Source organism: Stigmatopora argus, chromosome 22 (assembly GCF_051989625.1).
Source record: "Stigmatopora argus isolate UIUO_Sarg chromosome 22, RoL_Sarg_1.0, whole genome shotgun sequence".
Classification (NCBI taxonomy): Eukaryota; Metazoa; Chordata; class Actinopteri; order Syngnathiformes; family Syngnathidae; genus Stigmatopora; species Stigmatopora argus.
In genome coordinates this window covers 1,079,808-1,105,000 of record NC_135408.1, presented here as the reverse complement: position 1 = coordinate 1,105,000, position 25,193 = coordinate 1,079,808, and the positions used below count along the sequence as shown (strand labels likewise).

At 40.4% G+C, this 25,193-nt stretch overlaps 1 protein-coding gene across 6 annotated transcripts in view; it reads left to right on the top strand.

Annotated features, from left to right (window-relative positions):
* sgcd (sarcoglycan, delta (dystrophin-associated glycoprotein)) overlaps positions 1 to 25,193 on the top strand; it is a 250,164-nt gene that overhangs the window by 161,918 nt on the left and 63,053 nt on the right. For all 6 annotated transcript variants that reach the window (XM_077592722.1, XM_077592724.1, XM_077592723.1 and 3 more), the window contains one exon: positions 20,734 to 20,835. In XM_077592722.1, coding sequence (XP_077448848.1) covers positions 20,734 to 20,835 — 102 coding nt within the window. The remainder of the gene's footprint in view (positions 1 to 20,733; positions 20,836 to 25,193) is intronic.

Here is a 25,193-nt window from a genome sequence, read left to right as displayed (position 1 = left end):
CTTCCGATGCTTGGAGGTGGAGTAAGAATAAATCTCAGCTGACATTTGTGAAAGAGGCAGGGTACATCTTGAATATAAACAGAAAAAAGACTTAACATTTTCTCTTGCATCAGCATCGTGCCTCGCTAGGGTCATGGGTATAACTAGAGTTTATCTCAGCTGACTTTTGCCAAGAGAAGCACAATGTACTTGAACCAGTATTGGTTGCCAGACACAGGGCACATATAGACAAAGAAGGTTTAGGCTTTTGTCCCAACAGTTCACACCAAATTTGGAATTGTCCTGTTATGATCAGCCTCAGCTGCAGAGCGTAGTGGAACCCAGGAGCAGGAAGCAGGCAATGAGAGGGTTGTGCTGGTCCACAACCTAAGGTTTTAATGGAAAAAAATAATTACAATATAACCTTACAAACAATAAAACAGGGTATTTAACAAAAATACAAACTTAACTGGGGAGGATGAAAATGAGGGACACGCACACCGATGAAGGACGACACAACAAAGACAAATTACACATAGATGTACAAAAACACAGGGTTTACTTACAACATACAATCACAAACACCTGGCTCACATGAGGGAGGGAGCAATAATCACGCGGGCAGGACAGACAAGCAAACACACCCAAACCACCCAAAACCCCAACAAAACGTGACATGTCCAAAATAAGGGATGCCATTGACTAACTGCATTGTGTTAGGATCAGACAGGCTTCATTTGTTTTTAAATTGAAACGCGTGACAGCAACTAAACACAAACAAGGGAAGCAAAAACACTAAGATTGAAAACAATCAAGACAGGCAGGCATGGAAGCGATTGTCACTATGATTAAACAAGCCCTATGCAGACACTGATATTTTTTCTCTAAAACTTTTTCACTTCTTACTCTAGGCTTGAAAAAAGAAAAGATGGCATGAGATAGATTATAACAATCTCTATGGTCTTTTTCAAATCCTGACTTCAGTGTTGCTCATTAGTAATGATGGACCATGCATACAGAACATCTACATATGCAAGTGCAAGAGTCCAAAAGAACATCTTCCGGTGGCTATAAGATAAATTTGATAAATCTAACTGTTAGGTTCATCCAATTGTACGTTTATCCTTAGGTTTTTCCAATTCAGCTTTCAATAAAAAAGGCATCTGTAGTCACATCACATTTAATTCTTGCAAGAAGAGAATACATCCGGCCGCTCGCCCCACAAGATTATTCTAACGAGTGGCATTATGTCCTGCCCATTTAAGGCCTCAAATCAAAACAATTACAAGGTTATCGATTCCAATTGCGTAAGCAAGAAACAAAACAATTCCATAATCAAGCAAACCTAGCGTCAACCTAGCGTCACAAATTAAAACAATATGCGAGTAATCGATCCAATTGCGTAAGCAAGAAACAAAACAATTCCATAATCAAGCAAACCTAGCGTCAACCTAGCGTCACAAATTAAAACAATATGCGAGTAATCGATCCAATTGCGTAAGCAAGAAACAAAACAATTCCATATCAAGCGTCACAAAGGAAAAACAATATGCGAGTTGATTGATAGCCATCCGCTGAATCAACAACAATTTAAGCATCCTTCACAGATCTTCATTGCGAACTTGCATCTGGGGAAAGGGTTGAGGCGTATCTTCCAGTACTCAGTCCTCGGAGCAAGAACTCAGTGTATTGTTTTATGTCCTTGCGAACTTGTATCTCTCGCTGGACCCAGCTGTCCTGGAGAGCGACCTTGGCGTAAGCGTTTGTCTTCACATATTAATTCAACTCTAACATAAAAGCGATCAACACATATATATATATATTGTTTAATATAGTTACACATTTAGGATGAGCAAATATATTGATTAATATAGTAAGCATGTATATTATAAGGCTTTATATTCATTGCAAACATATTTATAATAATGATTACTCCAACACTAACAATCAACTGTATGTTACTATTAACCAGTGGCGGGCCATGCATTTCACACCTAGGCGTTCAGTAGTGGTGTGTGAATCAATCCAACCCTCAATAAGTATTTTATAGCTATAAAACCTTTAATGCAGCTACAGCTGCAACAGATATAAAAAAAATCAATAATAACCTAAAAAATGAAATATTATTTAGGAGAATAGACATTTTACTCACCAAAAATTCTTTTTATTTATACACAAAATCCATCCTCCTTTCTTTCCTCAAGAATATTTCAATTACTCTGTTGTACAGATTACACATGCATTTCAGGTCCATCAAGAAGTTATTTTCTGTTGCCATCAAAACTAATGCTGACAGTTGAGTCTGTCCTGTTGTATTTCTGGCATAAGTTTTGATTCTGTTTCGGGCTGAAAATGTCCGTTCGACAGAAGCAGTGGACACGGGGATGGTCAGTGTCAAACCCACTAATGTGTACAGCCGTCCCATGCTCTCACTCAGATTTTTCTGCTGAAGGAAGTCAAGGAGATCAGTGGGAGATTTTCCTGTAAAATCATCCGTGGCATACATTATAATCAGTTCTGTTCTTAGTCGAGGCAGATCGAAAAGTGTACCGTGGCTCTACGTTAAGATGGAGAACTTCTGCGGATCGAGGAGGGACAGAAACATCAGTCTTTCGTGGTCTTGAAATCTGGTCCGCATCTGGCAAATTAAATTGTCCAGAATCCTGTCCTGGAGTTGGTGGTAGTACGCTCGAGAATCTTGTACTTGACCTCTCCATGCGCTTGGAGCACCCGCACTGCGTTCAGTGGCCTCGTAGATTTCCTCATACCGGCTCCTCTCACGCTCAACTGTGTCACAAAACTCCTTTACTCTTGCAAGACAAAACTGTACAGTTTGCTGTTCTGTAGTATTGAAAAAAACACGTCTGAATGCTCAAAAATGCCATTAAATGTGATGTGTGAAGCAAAAAACAAAATTCAAAATTATCCAGATGTGCTTTAAATCAATCAGCACACCGCACAGACTCATTCACCATTACAGAGACAAACAGTACTTTTATTTCCCCTCTGATCTCTTCCTCCATCACTTCAGCAATAGCAGTGATCAGGTATTTTTGTATTTTGCCCGACGTGCCACTAAACACTTTATTAGTGGACAGGTGGTAATGTAAATCCGGATTTCTCTCAGCAATGAGAGAAGGAAGTTCCACATAATTTCCTTTGTTTGCGGATGCAGCGCTTTCATCGTGTCCCTAAAATCAAAGTTTACACAGTCTATCAAACTTTTTAAGATTTCCCTATTTTTCTTTACCTTGTCGTTGTGGCGCTCCGTTTCCCTGCACACTTGCCCGTTGAACTGTAACTCCACTCGGGTTTCCCCAAAAGTTTTGGAGAGCACCGTTGCTTGTAAGTGTCCGGCAATGCTTTGGTGTCTCGTTGCTGCTTTGGTTAAACAAGTCAAATTTGCAAATCCAGTGTTGCTTTAAACACCATGTCGATCGGTGGCAAATAACAAGCACTCCCAGCAATACAATTTGCAGTGTTCCTCGGAGCCCGTGAGCCAGGGGTAGCGCTCGTAGTTAGCGGACTGAAAGTGGCGGACAAACTCTTTTCCCGGTTGTAACAGGCTTGCTAGCTTCGGAGTTGACCACCCTTTCTTAATGATGTCCATTTTTTTCTGGAAAAGTTCGTCTGGAAAATGGCTTTGTCAGCAAATCTGCAACCAAATCCATTTGTTTTCCTCCGTCGACCATTGTGGGTGGAGTTTGCGATCTCTGGCTGCATCACTCTGGCTTTGGCCCGCCTACTCTATCACTAGCCAATCATAGTTGGTGAAAGCGATGACGTGTCCCTACGCCTGCGAGAAGGCAATGACGTATCTCTACGCCTGCTGGAAGGCCTTGGTGTCACCAAATCGAAATCTGATTGGTTAAAGCAACAGTCTTATCGACGCTTGTTTAATGCAGCAGAGCCTGCAGAACTGATTGTGAAGGCCTTGAGGCAGATCTCTGACCCTGGCAACAAATATTGGCTGAAATGTGATTGGTTAAATGCTGCAATATAAAAACACACATCTGGAAGCAGTGCAACAAGGGGGAAAGCAATGAAAGGAAGCTAACAGACAATTTGGAATTATTTAATACGTATTCATGGACAAAATATAATTAACATCAGTCTGTGATTCAGATATTTCTTAGGCCAGCAGAGAAGGCCTTGAAGGCCCTGACGCCACACCACACTCATTACGTCGATCTCCAAAAGCCTACCCTATCGTGACTCTCTGCTCAGCATGCACACTGTGTTTGAAAAATTTATATGTTACACTATTATTATTTGTGTTTACTTTCTGATCCTGCCATGCTCTTATCATTTCCCTTTCTTTTCTTTAGTTTGTTTACATCTTTTGTTTAGTTTCTCCCGCGTACAAATGCATTCATTGGGGCAATAGAATTGATTCTTTTGTGGGCCCTGCTCTGTTCTAATACACTCAAATCGTGTTGGTTGGTTTTGATTGGATTGTCTTTTGTTAGTGAAATAATGCTTAAACAATACCACTACCTAGACTGATTGTTCAGCTGATTTAGTAATCTTTTCATTCCCAAAGTCAAACTATTGTTAGGTAATTATGGTGAAATTTTAAGAAGCGTGGCCAAGTGAGTGGTTTTGAGAGATAGATGGGTTTATTTTTTTTTCACCTCATTTGAGTGACAGCATAGCTAAATTTCGCCCATAACTAATGCTAACTCCAATTGCTGACAAATTCCTAATTTGAAACTCTCATAGTGTTACGTCTTTGGGGAGACGTCGAGGCGAGGACACGAGGAATAGGACCCAATCGCAGGGAAGCAGGCGAGGACGAGGGAAGTAGTGCTCATACCAAAACTTTAATAACTTAGCGGGATCTTAGAAATTAACAAAACCAAACCTGGCTGGGTAAAACACGGGGAATAGAGGAACGAGGTAATGCAGACACATGGCAGGGGAAATAAGGCAGATGATCCGACAAATGACATAATAATCAGCGGGGTTTAAATAGACAAAACAGGAACTAATTCAAAATGACGCGCAGCTGCGCGAGCGCAACGACAAGACAGGAGGGGCAAACAAGAATAGGGAAATGGACACCAGAACACAGGGAGAAAGCAATGGAAAAAACAATAACAAGCTCATCCTAACACATAGGCCTCATTGTTTGGATTAAAATCTCCCTGACTGGTCTGGTTAGTTTCTGTGCATCCATCTCAATATTGCAAATAATGGAAATCCTCTGCTTTTGTTGACTAGTGTATTCTTAATGTCAGACGTTATTGTAAATTCTGCCCTCCGGGCCTTGAGACGTCTATATTTGCTTCAGCCTCGGGTGAGCAAGCACTTGATGCATATCGGCATGGACATTCAATAATAGCCTGAGTGCTCTGTATTATTGATAACCAGGCCTGCCTGTTCCGCCAAAGGCCTTTAAAGGAAGATGAAGGAGAAAGATGATGAATGCTTATAGAGGGGGGGGAGATACAAGCTTTTGCATTAGCGTCCGCATCACTGTTGCTCCTCAGCCAGCAATCAATCTGATTCGTCACATGACAGGTATACACACAAGCAGGCATCAATTCCCAATAAGCATCAGTAACAGTGGAGGCAACGATCAATGTAGACGTTCAAGGGGTAGATGTCTTTTGCTATACACAAGCATGGGGGCCCGGCTTTGCCAATCCCACCTGCTTGTTTAGAACCAAAAGAACGTTGTTGCTCTATGTTAGGTTCATCCAAGCTATGTTTATCCTTAGGTTTTTCCAATTCAGCTTTCAATAAAAAAGGCATCTGTAGTCACATCACATTTAATTCTTGCAAGAAGAGAATACATCCGGCAGCTCGCCCCACCCAAGATTATTCTAAAGAGCGGCATTATGTCCTGCCTATTTAAGGCTTCAAATCAAAACAATTACAAGGTTATCGATTCCATTTGCGTAAGCAAGAAACAAAACAATTCCATAATCAAGCAAACCAAGCGTCAACCTGGCGTCACAAATTAAAACAATATGCGAGTTGATTGATAGCCATCCGTTGAGCCAACAACAATTTAAGCGTCCTTCACCGATCTTCCCTGTTGAACTCGCATCTGGGGAAGGGGTCGACGCGTATCTTCCAGTAATCAGTCCTCGGAGCAAGAACTCAGTGGATTGTTTTATGTCCTTTCGAAACTGTATCTCTCGCTGGACCCAGCTGTCCTGGAGAGCGACCTTGGCGTAGGCGTTTGTCTTCGTTGAAAGCGATCAACACATATAACTATATTGTTTAATATAGTTACACATTTAGGATGAGCATTACTATTCCTAATAAGCAAATATATTGATTAATATAGTAAGCATGTATATTATAAGGCTTTATATTCATTGCAAACACATTTATAATAATGATTACCCCAACATTCCCCCCTATATTATAAATTTGCACATGATCCCCTTAATAAAACTTCCTTTCAGCTTTATTCCATTAATTCCAAATGAACATATAGTAACATCCCAGAATAAACCCAACATTCCCCCTTTTTTATTATATGTTCGTTATTTATTTTATGGCAAATCCAAGAAGAGAGGGATATCTCCGTTGGCTGTTTTAATTTTACCCGCTTAGGCCCTACTCGTTCGGCAGGTCTGAAAGCAGAAAACAAAATCATTTTCGCCATCATTTTTCATCCTCGGAACTACCATGCTCTTGAAATTCACTGCTTCCCTCAGTATGTCTCATCAACAGAGGATATAATTCATGCAATTTAGAATTTGTAGGGGCAATCGCAGTGGTTATAAGTCGGCTTATCAAAGATCTTAAGCAGGGAATAATACAACACCCGCATAATGTCAAAATGGTAGCAAAAAGGGCTACTGAAAATGCAACAGATTTGGCCAAATCCTTATACCTCCCAAAAGACTTATGCCACCAGCTTTCAAGGGCGGATTCTCTGACTCCAGAATGCTCCTTCATATTGCGGTTGAGGGTCTGCAGGCCACTAATGGCCTGGGTGAGGGACCCATCGGGTGACGTGTTGTTCGGTATGAAGGTGCAACACTGATCTCCAAACATTGCACACACGCCCCCTTGCTCCGCAAGCAGCATATCAACTGCTATGCGATCCTGGAACGCCATAAGACTGGTGGCTGCCAATTGTTCCTTTATTGCCACAAATCCCTGTTCAGTATAATTTCCAAGTTTTTGGACATTGTAATGCAGGTAATTTATCCAATCAACATTTTTGTTTGGAGTAATTAAAAGAAAAATATACTCCCAACCTGCTGCGATCTGATTAGCCAACTTATACTCATCTGGTACGCCCCGTGGATGCCAATCGCATCAATGTATGTCGGATCACCCTCTCTCCATGCCGATCGACGCCATCGCGAGGGGCCCGCCATCATACCGGATTTCTGTGCAGCCAATTGTATCTCCTCTACTGTAGATGGAAAAACAGACACTGGTAACAGCAGTGAGACCAAGGCACAAAGTCCTGCTGTCATTTTGGCAGGAGTCGTATAATTTGTTTTGACCCCACCACCACCATGGGTCAGAACGTGGTACCAGGGTGTAGTCGGTTTTAGGACGTGGGCACACCACGTCTCATTTATCGCCTCCAGCTTCAGACCATGCCCTGTAAGGTTTTAAGCAGGTAAAATGATTTAAAAGCTTACATTTTTTTGAAAAGTTAGGCTTGTCCTTTGCTGCTCTTGTAACTGGGTAGACATTATTCCATTTTTCACAATTGGGGCTTACATTTTTATTTGTCATTATCTCCATTACACAATCAGGAGTAATTTGCGCGGGTACTACTCTTAAGAGAGGTCGGCCCCCATACATGTTATACAGGTTTGATACAGGTTTGATTTATAATAGCTGCATTTTCCATCAACAATAACCAATTATTTCTTACCGCCTCCCGTTTGGGAACTCCCCGTTGCAGAAATGAATTCTCTGGTCATCTCAGATTTTAATTTTACTATGGCGGATCCGGGTGTTTCCATCTCTGACGACCTTCTTACCCATTGACTTAGGAAAAAACGTCAGACAAAGATCCACAAGTTAATTTGTCAGTCTGAATTATGATTTGCAATGCCCCACCATATGGGTTAATTTTATCGAAGGCCTGATGGTTTTTTCGCACACGTGTGTCATCCAAGCTTGCCAATCTAGACCAGTTTCTGCAACAAGGTTTCCCCAATCTGTTTTAGGACTGTTATGTACCACACATATTCTATAAAATCCATGTGTATCCTTTGAAATGGATATGTAGCTTTTGTAGCTTGACATAAGGGGGAATCGCCCGTGTTTTTGCCATATACCTGCATATAGATTGAATATATAACCTCCCCCTTTTTTTTTTTTTTTTGGCATGAAATTTACCATGACTCAAAATGGCAGCCCTCCCAGATAAGTCTTTTGTTTTTGTTTAGTCCCCCAGGTTCCCAAAATTTCCCATTGCAGAAATCAAAAAATTTCATTTGGCGAAATTCTTTTCTTTTTTTTTTGTTTCTGTCCTACTCTGCCACCGCCGTCCTCGAAAGGCTTATCAGCGATTTCAGAAATATTCCACCTTGATATTAGAATATTGATATATCTTGGTGGCCAGCCAATTAAAACACAAAAGACAGACACTCATCCACGCTCGCACTCATAATCAAGGAATTTGCTTTGAGTGCTCCCCCAATCATCCATAATTTTGGTTTGTTGGCGTAAAACTGGAGTACCCAGAGAAAACCTACGAATTCTTGAGGACACCAGGAATACTCCACACTCCGGAAGGTCTGGATCTACTCCGCATTAGTAGATCCTCGAACCGCAAAATTGATGCCTGAAGAAACTAGATAATTAATGTATTAGATCCACATGCCACATATCTGTGATTAACTTATCTATTCGCCAATAATGCAATAACGGAAAAGTTGTGACACATTGAAACACACACACACACCCTTTTATTTTACCGTTTGTAAAAACTTTATCTCCATGTTCTGCATTAAGTTACACCCCCTTTTAATAATATCGAATTTCGCCCATTCTAGTCAACCCATCCAAGGTTGATATTTTATAATTTGGAGATGTTATTTCTAAAACATAGACATTATTTCACTTGTTTCACACCATGGAAGGCCCCACCTGAATTTAGATTTTATTTTATTTTTATTTTTATTTTTTGTAGATATTCCCCTTTATCTAAGCTTGTTATTGCCAATCGTTATCACCGTAACATTCAGGTGTATTAACCCCATAATTGCAATGCAGTAAGTTTTGGCTAAATTCTTAATTTGTATGCCCCTAAAGCAATAGACAGTAATAACGCCCCAATAGTCATCAATATGACCTATACCAAAGCATACTCCGCCTCTAGGTCAAACAGGGAACGTATTTGTGCACTGAAAGACGCTCCATGTTTCTTCTAGGGAAACTATGCCTATCCATAACCAATTATCTTATCTACCCCAGCCAGGTTCAATTTACCTAATAATTTGGACGAATGCCACGAAATTTCTCATGCCATTTCTGCATTGTTAAATTCATGTCTGATCTCTTTAACAACCAAATAACTCTTAATACCTAAGACATAAATTGCAAATCACCCCATACTATGTTTACTTAAGATAAGAGCTATTTTTTATAGCTCTCCGTTACCACAAGGAAAATCTACAATAATTAAATTAGAGAAATCAAACTTTTACTAGGCATTTCCTAATTACAATTTTCAATGCTTAATAAAGGACCCACAAATTGTAACCAATATGCCATAATATTGTAAAAAAACAAAAAACAAAATTCCATTCATTTTTCTTTAAACCAGCCAATCACCTATATTGAAGTATTTTGAACAAACCAACCATTCAAAAACTGTAATAATATCGTTTTATCCTCCAAAACTAGCTCTCTTCAATCAAGAGCCCTTTGAACTTCACAAAACAAAAAATAAAATAATAATAATAGTATTATTCCCAATTCCAAAGCTTTTACCAAATCAATCTTTGCCAAACAGATTTTCTATCACCTCGAAAGACATTTCTGATTAAATCCCAAAAATAAATGCGAAGATCATCGCGGAACCCTGCATCCCTTGTAGACCATGTTTTGTTCTTATTTTGAAATGTTTAAACGGAAGCGCGCCCTTCCGCTGACTGTGACCTTCACGCTCGCTGCAGAAGCAGCATTTTTATCTTTGTTTACAAATTCCAAAACGCTTTTCTTTTTGTCCTCCTGTGCACACAATTATAACGCTTTTTAGAGAAGACTAAATTAATTACACTAAATTAATTACTCTCCCGATATCCAACTATATCACCATAGTTTGCTGCAAGCACAACTATATCATGGCAAAACCCATTTCTGCCCTCAAGTTTGCTTCAGCGCCCTCAAGGCCAATAATTGTAATATTCTCCACGGAAGGGGTCCCCCTTAAATTTTAGTCGCTTGTGCGGTCCGCGCGCATACTATACTATATTATAATGTCCAACACCATCAAATCAGCCGCACCAAAACAGAGCGCTTCCCCCCCAATCAACACATTATTTGGCAAGTTTAGAGTATGACAAAAAACGCAGTTTTGGCAACCCCGCTAAACATTTAATTTGCTGTTTTGTATTTCTGTTAACCAAAATATTCCCGCTAGCAGACGGGAACGAAACCAGGATAAGCCACAATAAGCCATTTCCAGTACATTGACAGTACATTTAGTTAGTATTAACAAAGCATGCCTAGCACTTGGAAATAACCATTTTAATTGCCAAATCAATCTTTCAGCATCATACAAAAAATTCCAATTGAATTCATTCACAAAGAATGTGATCTCTGGTTTAAAATTTAGCTCAACATCCTCATTCAAATAATTTTGAGCAGGCCTGTCTTGTTTTTAGAATAAAACAGCCCATCGCCTCGCTCCTATCAACCAGCCGAGGACTGCTATCATTTACAAAACAGCACGTTTTGCCTTTTCCCGCCTCGTCATCAAAAACAATAATTAGTATCTGTGGAACAAGCCGTATCGCTTGTGTCTCCCTTCACATATTATATATAGATTACTTCTATGCTTAGTGCGTATTTTATCCCGCAGGTTTTAATATTTCATGCATATTTAAGCTGGCCAGCAAACCCATATTTGTTTATCCATAAATTTAGGTGTTTAACCCTTGTAGCGCTTTGACTTTCAACAAACTTCCAATCTCTACACGGCAGACGCTGTTTTGGATCGTCGTCGCTAGCCGCTTTTTATTCGAGTTGCCCATCTTTGGATGGAGCTCGCGTGCACTCAGTTATCAGTTAGCAAATTTCTTTTCCGCGGAAGGACATACGTAACACACGCAACACGTAACACAAATGTATACCCTAGCTTGATATACTGTCAGAGTTATATTTGTACCTTTCCGGACCACGGCACAGGACACCCCGAACTGCCCCAAGTTTTATAGACTCATGCTCTGTCTCGTTACCTGGCAGCGACTAGTATACCCAGGGTTTGTAACGCAGTCCCCTGGACGCGTGTCGCAGTCCCCTGGACGCGAGTCTCATTTTTAAAAAAAATGGACCTCACGTGTAATGCCCCTTTAACAAACGCAGACATTCACGTGGACTTACCAGATATGACACCAGATGTCTCTTTCAGAGTGTTAGTCGTCAACCGTTGAGAACCCAAGTCGCCTCGTCGAGTAATCCAGCCCGGAAAAGGGTATTTAAGCGCCGTGCACGGTCTTTCCAGATATCGAACGGAAGCGACCTGGATTCTGCTCCGGTATCTTGACCACAGGCTCGAAGGACCAAATGTTAGGTTCATCCAAGCTATGTTTATCCTTAGGTTTTTCCAATTCAGCTTTCAATAAAAAAGGCATCTGTAGTCACATCACATTTAATTCTTGCAAGAAGAGAATACATCCGGCAGCTCGCCCCACCCAAGATTATTCTAAAGAGCGGCATTATGTCCTGCCAATTAAAGGCTTCAAATCAAAACAATTACAAGGTTATCGATTCCATTTGCGTAAGCAAGAAACAAAACAATTCCATAATCAAGCAAACCAAGCGTCAACCTGGCGTCACAAATTAAAACAATATGCGAGTTGATTGATAGCCATCCGTTGAGCCAACAACAATTTAAGCGTCCTTCACCGATCTTCCCTGTTGAACTCGCATCTGGGGAAGGGGTCGACGCGTATCTTCCAGTAATCAGTCCTCGGAGCAAGAACTCAGTGGATTGTTTTATGTCCTTTCGAAACTGTATCTCTCGCTGGACCCAGCTGTCCTGGAGAGCGACCTTGGCGTAGGCGTTTGTCTTCGTTGAAAGCGATCAACACATATAACTATATTGTTTAATATAGTTACACATTTAGGATGAGCATTACTATTCCTAATAAGCAAATATATTGATTAATATAGTAAGCATGTATATTATAAGGCTTTATATTCATTGCAAACACATTTATAATAATGATTACCCCAACATTCTATAAAAAAAATCTCTTTTAAAAAATGGGTTAGATGAGAAAGAAAAAAAATTCAGTCACATGCATAGCACAGCAAACGTCTATACAATTGTACAGGTATACAGAAGCAGGAGTATACCTTTTAGGAAAAAAGTAAGGAAAACTGACGGTCAATTTCAAAAGAAAGGATGACGAATTGGCGGCCCGGTGGCGCGAGTGGGTAGTGCGTCGGCCTCACAGCTCTGAGGTCATGGGTTCCTGTGTGGAGTTTGCATGTTCTCCTTGGGCCTGTGTGATTTTCCTCCGGGTGCTCCGGTTTCCTCCCACACTCCAAAAACATGCTTGGTGAGCTGACTGGACACTCTAAATTGCCCCTAGGTATGGGTGTGCGTTTGCATGGTTGTCCGTCTCCCTGTGCCCTGCGATCGGGTGGCCACCGATTCAGGGTGTCCCCCTCCTCTGGTCCGGAGACAGCTGGGATTGGCTCCAGAACCCCCGTGACCCTAGTGAGGATAATGTGGTTCAGAAAATGAGATGAGGATGACGAATTCTACCTATTTAACCAATGTTTGGGTGTTATTTTTGATAAAACATTGTAATCCAAACTACCACAAGAGAAAGGCAAGTTAACATATTTCTGGTCAGGCATGCTCATCGATAATCCTTGCAAATGCTTAAAGCTTTAGTTTACACACTAAGAGAAGGTAAAGAAATTCACTCACTCGTCTATTAGGATCTGGCAGACGTTTCTGGCCACCATAAAAAATGTCAACTCTATACGATGCACTGTTTGGGCAAACGTAGCATGAGAATGTCAACATAAAACATCCACGCATCCATAAATCACGCTTTATCTACTTTATAATCCTTATAAAGCGTGATTTATGGATGGATGTGTTGGTGGGTGGGTGTGTGCACCTGGAAACTCGCTTGCGGAAATTCTTCCGAAAATGACGTTTGAAAATGACCTGGAATGGCGTCCTACCTTACAACCAATCAGCCACGCGGTGCATTTAGGGACAACAGTAAAAAATGATTCATACATCAATTCTGCTTTCAGGTTTAACAAATAAAAGATTGAGTTTACACACTTAGAGAAGGTGAAAAAAAAATCAATCTCTCGTTTATTAGGATGCGACAGACATTTCTGCCCCCCATAAAAAATGTAAACTCTCTACGATGCATGGTTTGGACAAATGTAGCGAGATAATCCTAACATACCCCCACACACACCTACACATTGTTAGACTTGACGTATTAGCTTCTGACTCCAATTCCTAAATCTGTCTTCTCCCATCTAACAATTGTGCGTGTTCAGCATCGAATGAAGAGACCAGGGTTTGCGAGTTACTCCACAGATGATTTATTCTTGATATTGATCCTTACAGAGCTTCGGGTCCCTCTCCCTAAATATAAACCAGCTGAGCGTCGCCGTGCTTCAGTGGAGGATTAAAAGAGACGAAAGTCCAAACCCGCGTTTGCCCAGTTATATTATAACAAAAATGAATATTCATTCGCTGATTCTAATGAGAAGTGGACTGTCCCACAACGGTCTGTAGGGGTCTTCCCCGCTGGAATCTGCTGGCCCGTGAATCCACATCGGTCCTCGGTCGCCTTCTCCGCTGGAGTCCACAGCGTCTCCTTTGAAGTTTTCACCTCCACCGCTTGGCACCTTGGCGTTACTGTCCCTCGGAGCCCACCATCTGTCTTCTTATCCGCATGAGACCAACCTCAAAGTAGAAACTCAGACAGAGACCTTTTGTTCATTGTAATCGAGTTAAGAACAATAGTTTTAATCCTACAGTGGTAATATATCAAAATGAAACAGCTACAATAAAATGAATGAGTAAAATATGTCATATTCTTCAACATCCATCCATAAATCAGGCTTTATAAGGATTATAGAAAACCCTGCACACCGATTTCATCACAATGGCCCATCAGGACTGGATGGATAATAAAAGTTTAGAGGACAGATGCCCAAAATCCAACCTGAAGTCAGCCACATTAGTTTGAAGTGGTCGTTTGAGCAAATTTCAAGGCTTGTACATTGACAAACCCCTCCTGGGTATATTGCTTGCAACCGGTTCAAGGTGTGCAGTCATACCTTGAGATACGAGCTTAATGCATTCCGTGTGTGGATTTACTCGTATCTCAAAAAACATTTCCCATAGAAATGAACTACAGTGGTACCTCGACATACGAGTGCCCCGACATACGAGCAATTTGAGATATGAGTAAAATTTTGAGCAAATATTTATCTTGAAATACGAGACAAATTTTGATATACGAGCAGACAGCGGACGCGAGAGGCTGCTCATAAGAACATCATGGGCACTGTCTCTCTCGCCGCAACTTCCTCGTGTAATGTCTCTAGAGCACTGGGCGGGAGGTTTCATTTTTTGGCATGTTTTTTTCCCGTTTTTCAGGGCGAATGCCGTATATACTACTTGTTGGCAAGTGGTCGTGCATTATCCTATTGTGAGGACATTCGTGTGCATCATTTTGGGAATATTTTGAATGGAAGACCAAAGCAAACAACCCTCGATAGGTTCCTTTTAGCTGCATCTGAAAGTCAGGGTGGAGGCTGGGCAAATAGAGCCAACCCGGGAGAAGAAAGAACTCGTATGTCAAAGTATTACTATGTGTCTATGCTACAGAAGAGGCGGGACTCCGGCACGAGTATTTATTTATGCCCAGCATTGTTGTGTGCTTTCACATCAGGTTCCTACAAAATTCAATAGTTTACTTTGTTTGGGTGTTGGATTCAGATGAGGAAATTTGGCATCATTGGTCTGTCTTTACTCATGAATTACGAGAATAGGCTTCTTGTTACAGTTTGTTTAGAGACAATTTTGGTCTGTTATTATTTTATTGAATTAAAAAATGTTTGTAGAATAGTTTATTTCTTTTTGAGGACTCCCAAGAATTGGTATTTTTTTAATATAACTACTATCACTATTATACATTTTACATGTGGCAACCAATCAACATAAATCATTTGAAATATAATTGAATTCAAAATATGAGTAGTTACAAAACAGGTACACAAGTATTTCATACATTTATTTTGTTTTCACAAAGATATAATTTGACCTTTTCCTTAATGACTAATTTTATCTTCACTTGGATTTCATTAAATAACTCTGTCCTTCTTCATTCAAATTCATTCAAATAGCCCTAAATAATAACTGCAAAATTCCAAAGGGCTTGACAGATACTGCAGATTTGAAAATAAAATATTAAACATAAAGATGTAAATAAGCTATCATAATAGTAAATATCTCATCTCATTTTCTGAACCGTTTTGTCCTCATTAGGTTAAATTAAATTAAATAAACAAACGATACCTTCACCTGATCTAAACAAAACATGAATTCCGCAAATAGAAGTTTACCTGTTTGCAAATAGCCTGGAAAGGTTACCAATTTATATTTTTTCTATATTATTGTCTTCATTTTCTTCACTTCCAACCCAATACAGCTGCAGCTGTCATTGATAAATGTGAAAAAAAGGAGCCGCAGGGCACGCAAAGTGATGGCAGGTGGCACAAAAGTTGAGCAGACAAAGAGGGAAACAGTTATCATCAGGAGAGAGCACACACATTGTGAAAACTTTTCAGAATTTCAAAGCTGTGGTTAGGCCGAAAGATAAAAATGCTCAACTGAGTGTCTTTGTTATCTCGCGAAATATTCATGGAGACCAAACAGTAAATTGGAAAAAAGTCTGGATTGGTAGCTGATACAAAAAGTGTTTAACAATTTTTTTTACTGATCTAATTGGCTTGCTCTGTATCAACTGACACTGTTGTGTATTTACTATGAAAAATTAAGAAACACTTACTGCTATCTGTTTTAATGTTGACGACTTTTTTCAAGCATATTGACTCACTTTTAGGGACCCACAGGATAAATCATATGGGTAAATACTAGCACCTTCCCTAACAAAAGAAAATGCAGACCCTCTTATTTCACCAGAAAAAAAGTTTCTTCATTTTTATTTCTTTATAATCAGCAATAAAACATTCCTTACATTACATCAACTTTTCTGGTTTAAAAAAAAAACAATATAATAGTTTATATACAAATAGTGACTCTTGACTCATACAAAGGTTGCTGTTTTTTTAAACAAAGCATTCCACAAGCATTGGCATATTTTCTTGTCATTGAGAAACATCTTCTACCCACTGTCATGTATTCTCGGTTTATGTCAGGGTTATTGAAGAAATACACTGATTGATTGATTGATTGGTTGATTTGATAAGGAACAGGGTTAGGCCAAACGTTTTCTGTAACTCTTCACAAACTTTTCACACACTGTTGCTGGTATTTTGGCCCATTCCTCCATGCAGATCTCCTCTAGAGCAGTGATGTTTTGGGGCTGCCGTTGGGCAACACGGACTTTCAACTCCCTCCACAGATTTTATATGGGGTTGAAATCTGGAGACTGGCTAGGCCACTCCAGGACCTTGAAATGCTTCTTACGAAGCCACTACTTTGTTGCCCTGGCTGTGTTTGGGATCATTATCATGCTGAAAGACCCTGCCACGTTTCATCTTCAATGTCCTTGCTGATGGAAGGAGATTTCCACTCAAAATATCTCGATACATGGTCCCATTCATTCTTTCCTTTACACAGATCAGTCATCCTGGTCCCTTTGCAGAAAAACAGCCCCAAAGCATGATGTTTCCACCCCCATGCTTCACAGTGGGTATGGTGTTCTTCGAATGCAATTCAGTATTCTTTCTCCTCCAAACACAAGAATGTGTTTCTATCAAAAGGTTCTATTTTGGTTTCTTCTGACCATAACACATTGTCCCAGTCCTCTTCTGGATCATCCAAATGCTCTCTAGTGAACCGCAGACGGGCCTGGATTCAGCAGGGGGACACGTGTGGCAGTGCAGGATTTGAGTCCCTGGCGGCGCATCGTGTTACTGATAGTAGCCTTTGTTACTGTGGTCCCAGCTCTCTGTAGGTCATTCACTAAATCCCCCGTGTGGTTCTGGGATTTTTGCTCACCGTTCTTGTTATCATTTTGACGCCACGGGGTGAGATCTTGCATGGAGCCCCAGATTAAGGGAAATTATCAGTGGTCTTGTATGTCTTCCATTTTCTAATAATTGCTCCCACAGTTGATTTCTTTACGAGGCGTTTTACCTATTGCAGATTCAGTCTTTCCAGCCTGGTGCAGGTCTACAATTTTGTCTCTGGTGTCCTTCTACAGCTCTTTGGTCTTGGCCATAGTAGAGTTTGGAGTGTGAGAGACTTAGGTTCTGGATAGGTGTCTTTTATACCAATAATGAGTTAAAACAGATGATATTAATACAGGTAACGAGTGGAGAACTCTTTAGACCTCGTTAGAAGTTAGACCTCTTTGACAGCCAGAAATCTTGCTTGTTTGTAGGTGACCAAATACTTATTTTCCACTCTAATTTGGAAATAAACAATGTGTTTTCTGTTTTTTTTCTCCACATTCTGTCTCCCATGGTTGAGGTTTACCCATGTTGACAATTACAGGCCTCTCTGATCTTTTCAAGTAGGAGAACTTGGACAATTGGCGGTTGACTAAATACTTATTTACCCCACCGTATTTATATTCATGTTAATGAACAGATATATGTAAAAATGTAAGATTGTAGCCATGGGCTAATTTCCATCTTTAGTCCCTTGTGTAGGTACACGATAAACGATGACACGCACTAGACCAGTGATGAGCAAACCGTTCCTTGAGGGCCACTGTGGGTGGAGGTTTTTGTTCCAACTGATATAGCACAGACAGTTTAACAAATGAGATTTCTGCAGGAAACAAGAAGCACCTGACTGCAATCCACTGATTGCACTTGTAGGACACCAGATTGGTGAAAAGGTGCCCTCTCAATGGGTTGGAATGAAAACCCGCACCCACTGCGGCACTTTGTGGAATAGTTTGCCCACCCCTGCACTAGACACATACACATAAACACAGCACAATCTTAGACAGCGTCGTTATCACAATTTTATTTGTCTGATAAAATTAGAGAGGTACAGAGACAGGAGTTCACGTATGTTAATTGATAATGAGTTTCAGGTATGTGCGGCGCGGACAGAGAAGGTGCTTTGGCTGAAAACACTCTTTTTGAAGGGGACTACACAGTCACCTCTAGAGCCAGCGCTTGCTGATGCGTTGGAATTTTTTTGTACAAAATCTTGCAGTGGAGGAGATTTTGTAGGCATCTGCATATTTAAAAGTATTGTTCCAGTTCAGGCATTTGTGTTTCTTTAATATCTGACAGTGGTGGTGTGTTTTTGGCTTTCTGTGCAATACTTTCAAAGCCTGTGTAGTTTTGTGGGCCGATGACCAACTTGTTAGGCAGTAAGTTGTGGGATAGGATCATTGTGTCAAAATATAATTTTGCTGACTCGTGTTAGATGGTTTCTTATGAGCCTAAAATTGGACAAATTTATTTTAATTTTATTTTGCATGTTTTTTATGTCATTCGAAGGCCAGTTGAGAGTCAAGAGTGATTTCTAGGTAATTAAATTCTTGGACTACATTGATTGTTTTTCCTTGGATAAAAACGTTAAGGTCGCTGTTATTTGTCGCTTTTTGAGAAGTACATACAGACAGTCTTAGATATGTTTAATTGTAATTGAGATTTTTCAAGCCAGTTATTCACACTCGTCATTGCATCTGTGAGTTCCTGTGCAGCATGTTTTTGTCTTTCGTGTGGACATATAAGACGGCATCATTGGCATACATTTGGCAGGTGACACTTGAAGGACGGCAGCTTGGCAGATCTTATGTGTAAAGACTGAAGAGTAGTGGGCCTTGCAGTGACCCCTGTGGTAACCCAAGACTGTTATTCCGCCAAGTAGATGTTGTGTTTTGTATTCTGATGCACTGTGATCTTACAGATAAGTATGATTCAATCCAATTTAGCGTGCTTGGTGAGAAATTAAAATTAGATAGTTTAGTCATGAGTATCTAGTGGTTGATGGTGTCAACTGCCTTTTTGAGATCAATAAAGACCCCACCAATGATTTTATGTTTTCTAGAAAGAAGAAAACCGCCCTTTCGGTAGAATGATGTTTTCTAAAGTTGAAATGCAGCCTGTTAAGTGTGTATGGACTGCTGTTAATGTGATCCACAATTTGCTCCGCTACTATAATACTAAATCTAGTTGTAAAATACACTCAAGAGAAAAAGTATAGTTCTTTTTGGGGAGAGTGCCAAAGAAACCAGAATCCAGCTACAGAGCTGAGCCACCCTACAGTTGCTTTTCAACATGTTGTATCGAAGAATAAGGATAAACAACCAAAAAATGGGTAGGCAAGAGAATTAACAAAGAATACAGGAAGACTGCGAGCCCAAAACAAAGAAGGCTGATTAGACAGAAGCTTCTTAATCTCATGATTTACTATACTTACTAGATTGAAGCAATCAGGGGGTGATTAGACAGAGGGTATCCTCTCTAGTGACTAGGACAAAGGATTTATTACATACAATGAGACAAAAGAGCTGCCCCAAGCATCAGGCTTCCATCAGCCAACATGGCTGTTTATTGCTCAACCAGATGTCACTCAACATTAAGACATGACATAGCATAAAAAGGATATAATTTGTAAAATACAACAACTCCAATAGTTTATTACTTAGGCAGTTTCTTTTAAACCTCCAAGATAGGCGAAGCAAACATATATTAAACTAAAATGATTGTCTTGAAACCACTCCAGTATTTCCCATTTTCTCTCATTAAAAAATCTGAGAGTTTAGGTACTATATACCCGCTATCTAACTAAAATGGAGTTAAGTGTAGTGGTAAAGCAAATATATCACTGAATATTAATTAGTCAGCCCATAGAGTTGTGGTATGCATATGTTCCTCACGGTCATCAGATCTGGATTTTAATCTCAATGGGGACACATTTGTGTCAAGTTACATGTATTCCTTATGGTTTATTTTCTGTTATACTCTCTGTCTTCCTTCCTCCAACTGCATTAAAGTAACTGCTGCCACTATACTTGTCGAAGGTATGTTCTAATCAAAAGGAAGTAATATGCTACTCATGCAATATCATACACAGAGAGCCATTCAACTTGGTCGAGATTCAACTGCTTTTATCTCCAAGTGCTACCTCGAGGGAGGAGCATAGGAGGAAAACGAATCGTATTTTCACTTTTATCTCATTTTATCTTTACACTGATCCAGCAGGTGATGCAAAAAAAGAAAAGACAGGAAATAAAGCCGCTGGTTAATATCCTCTCTTGCTCCAGTACGTGTATGTGAGATGAGGGATGAAATACATTGCTGAAATGATGGCCGTACATGACATATTATACACAATATGACCAATAAATAAGTGAGTACTATTCTTGTGTTTTTGTCTGGGCGCAGGATGGAATGGGCAACCTGAGAATAACAGAGAAAGGTCTCAAGCTTGAAGGCGACTCAGAGTTCCTTCAGCCTCTCTATGCCAAAGAAATCCAGTCTAAACCGGTAAGACACTTTTAAAAAAAATCTTTTGAAAAGGAGTTCGGTCATTTTAATCATTTGTTTCTCAACACCTGAAAAATATTTTTGTAGAAATGTTCTGAAAACATGCACAGGCTTGTAACAATTCCATGCTGAATCTTTGAGTTAGAGAAGTAATGTATTTTTTCTCAGGTCCCAGTTTGGGAGGACCTAAAATGGAGGTCAGATGATGTCATCTCTAGTTTTCTGGGCTGCCTCTACCAATATACAGTCGTACCTCTACTTACGAAATTAATTGGTTTCAGAACTTTTTTCGTAACTACCAACTAAACACTTAAAAAATCATCAGTGTCCCAATTTTGTAGGAAGTGTGAAGACACAAAAATGGGAGAAAATGATCATAACATTATTTAATAAGCCATTAAAATGAATAAACATGCAAAATCTATTCGTGTTGAACTGCATGTGCACAATTGTCAGGAAGCTAACGTTAGGACAGAGGCAGAAAGGACACACATCTAATAACCATAAAATTAAGAATTCAAAACAATATTACTTTGAACTTTTAATGATTCATTATCGTTTTATGATTTCTTTGGCCTGCGATCGGCTGGCCACCGATTCAGGGTGTCCCCCGCCTTTGGTCCGGAGACAGCTGGGATTCGCTCCAGCACCCCCCGCGACCCTAATACGGATGAAGGGGTTCAGAAAATGAGATGAGAATTCTTTGGCATTTAATTTTTCACCCATTTTATTTACCGCCACTGCTTCTTACCTATTTAGATTTAAGTACCCCTTCGGCAGTGCTTGATGACAGACGTTTTGAAAAAAATCGATCGAAAGACAATTGCCTTTGATGACTTTTAATTATGTTTCTAAAATGTAAAAGACAAACGTTGTCAAAGTGGGCGATCGCACAACTTGTGAACACTATTTCAGGATGTTTTTTTCCATGAAGTCGGAGAGTTCGTAAAATTTCTCCCCCAATTTTTTTTCTTATACAGACGCTCCCCAACTTACGAACGCAATTGGTTCCGAGCGATTGTTCATAAGTTGAATTTGTTTGTAAGTTGATTCAGTGCTATATTTTGTATTATAATTTATGTTTAAGGCCGATATAAGTATATTGAAGGTTTATATAAGTGCATTTGTATGTTTAAGGCTTGTATAAGTAACACACATTGGTTTGTACTGAAAAAAAACATTTAATAAAATGGAGAGAATATGTACAGTACTGTAGAGAGAGATTTATGTATTAGAAACTGGCCAAAAGAAGCGACCTAATGACGATTGCACAGTTTTCTTCTTTTTTTCATCATAAATGATGCGGTAGCACAGTATGGCATCATTCAATTGATTTGCAAACTTTGTGCAACGTTCAATATTTGGGTCCTGCTGCTCGATCTTTCTGTTTATAAATGGTACTGACGGTCGAACGATTCAATGCCCGTGAAACGCTCACCACTCTCACGCGCATCAAGCTTCGTTATTATTGCCACTCGTTTCAAATGAAATGGCTTGCCTCTTCCTTGCAACTCCCTCAATAGAAGCCTTTAGCTTTTTACCAACCATATTCAATATTGGATGCATGAGATATTTAATGATACAAATGAAAAAGGTTCTTTGCACACTGGAGATACATTCACGCACTTCCGCATTGCAACGAAGAAGAAGGTAGATGCTGGGTGAGCTGAGCTCTCACAGCGCCAGGCGTCGGTATTAGCGGCGGAAAGAAGTACTACTCCGAAAAAGGCGCAAAATACAAAATTGGACTTGCGAACATTTTTGGACTTAAACGCAATTTGCAGACATGTTCGTATGTACCGTTGTTCGTAAGTTGAATGTTCGTAAGTAGGGGAGCGTCTATATTATATATCTCGTTGAATCCCTCGTGTTTTCTCGAGCGTTGCATTAACTCCTGCTGCATTGAGAATTCATTTTTGTGCCCCTCGACCAACTCGTCAACGTCCTCCTTACTGACCACAAGCCCCATTACCTGCTTCCGTGACACAATTTTGCCCACCGGAGACTGAGGTTCAGGTTGAGGCTCGACTGTGAGTTCGCCAAAGGCACTCCACAGCTTCCTCCAAGCAAAACTTCAAGCCCACAACGACGAACGGTGGTGAAATAAACCATAAGAGAATATTGAAACATGAAGAGTCGATTCTTAAAAAGCATAAGTTTAAGCAGACAACTGCAGTCAAAGGAACATGGGGGGTTGTTGTGAGACACCCAACGAGAGCCCAGTAGAGGGTAGGGAAATTGTCAAGCAAGTATATACGTTTTTATAACTTGGATCTTTTTTCGTATTTTGAGGCACTCATTTGCATGTCGAAAAGTTTTCGTAACCTGAAAATTTTACACCTAGAGGGATTTGAAAGTAGAGGTGTGACTGTATGAGAACTCAGCGTGTTTGCCGTGACTTTCCGCCCGGCACATTTGCAGCGTCTTCATTTACCTCGCCAACCAGCTGTGCCACCAGGTTACAGTATCTAAGCCAAAGTGTATAAGTGTGACAATCGGCCGGTCGTGAGTGACAATGTGGAAGTCGTAGTCATTGCAATTCTGCTAGCAATCCATTTAATTTCTAGTGTTAATTCAGGAATGACAGCAGAAAAAATCATGACCTGTGTCACCAATATCCATATTGCGTATTCATTCATTCATTTTCTGAACGACTTATCCTCACAAGGGTGGCAGGGGGTGCTGGAGCCTATCACAGCTGACTTCAGGCCAGAGGCGGAGGACAGCCTGGATCTGTGGCCAGCCGATCACACGGCACAAAAAGACGGAAAACCATTCACAATCACACTCATCTAGGGGCAATTTAGAGTGCATGTTTTTGGAATGTGGGAGGAATCCGGAGAACCTGGAGAAAACCCATGCAGGTCCGAGGAGAATGAGCAAACTCCCTACAGTCAGGACTGATGTGGGATCAAACCCTCGACCCAGGACCTCCGAATTATGAGGCCGACGCACTAACCACTCGGGCGGCCCGCGTCGGATTCATTCATTCATTCCTTTTCTGAACTGCTTTATCCTCACAAGAGTCGCGGGGGTGCTGGAGCCTATCCAGGCTGACTTTCGGGCACGAGGCGGGGGACACCCTGAATCGGTGGCCAGCCGATCGCAGGACATGTGGAAACAGACAACCATTCCCGCTCACACATACCTAGGGGATATTAAGATTGTCCAACCATCCTACCATGTGGTCTTTGGAATGTGGGAGGAGACCGGAGTATCCAGAGGAAACCCACGCAGACCCAGAGGGAACACAGGTGAACCGACCTGGATTTGACCCCAGAACTGTGAGGCTGACATGCTAAGCACTCATCCGCTGGGCCGCCCGCGTCGGATTCGTATTGTACAGTAATTCCTTGACATACGAGTGCCCCGACATACGAGGAATTTGATATAGGAGTAAAATTCTGAGAAAATATTTACCAGAGACACATTTTGAGATATGATCATTCGAGAGAGCCGCGAGAGGCTGCTTATGATTCCAGCGCACTGTTTTTCTCGCCGCATCTCCCTCGTGCAAAGATCTCTACGAGCACTGGACGGTGCGTTGAATATTTCCGTGTTTTTTTTGCGTTAGTCAGTGCATAATTAAGGGAAACTATTGGTCCAAAGCAATGAAGGGTAGTGCGAAGAAAAGGCGTATGATGACAATCGATATTAACCACGAAATAATTGAAAAACATGAGTAGTGTATGTGTGACTGAGGTGGCTCACCAATACGATTGGAGAAGCACGAAGTTCGCCTCGAAAGCCGCGGTGGAATACATTAACCCCTTTGCATTGGTTATTGCACAAGAAGGTTTGAATTTAGTGTAACATAAGATTAAAACTTTTTTGTGTATGTATAGGAATCTAATTTTATTTACGTTAAATGTAACATTAAAACATGTTTTTTCATTGTAATATCCTGTTTTTTGTTGTTTGTTTTTCAGAGGGTGGGACCGAATTAATTTTATTTAGTTCATTTCTATGGGAAACGTTGATTTGAGATATGAGTAAATCGACATACGAGGTCAGTCCCGGAACGCATTAAGCTTGTATCTCAAGGTATGACTGTATTGTAATATTCATTTAGATTTATGCAACATGGACTTTGTATAATAATGCACGGGGTCCTTCCTTTGGCGGCGGGGTATGCATTAATTTATAAGGCGCAGACGTGCTTGTCAGGATTTTGACAGCATTTAAAAATATTGCCATTAAAGTTCAATTGCATTTTTTGATTGAGTGACCTTAAATACAATGAGTGCCTACTATAAATAAACACAAAATTGGACAGCCCAGTCACACTTGAAATGGTCTGCAAATAACTTCAGGCTGATTTTATGTATCCTCTGCAACAACTCACTAGGGTTTCTTCG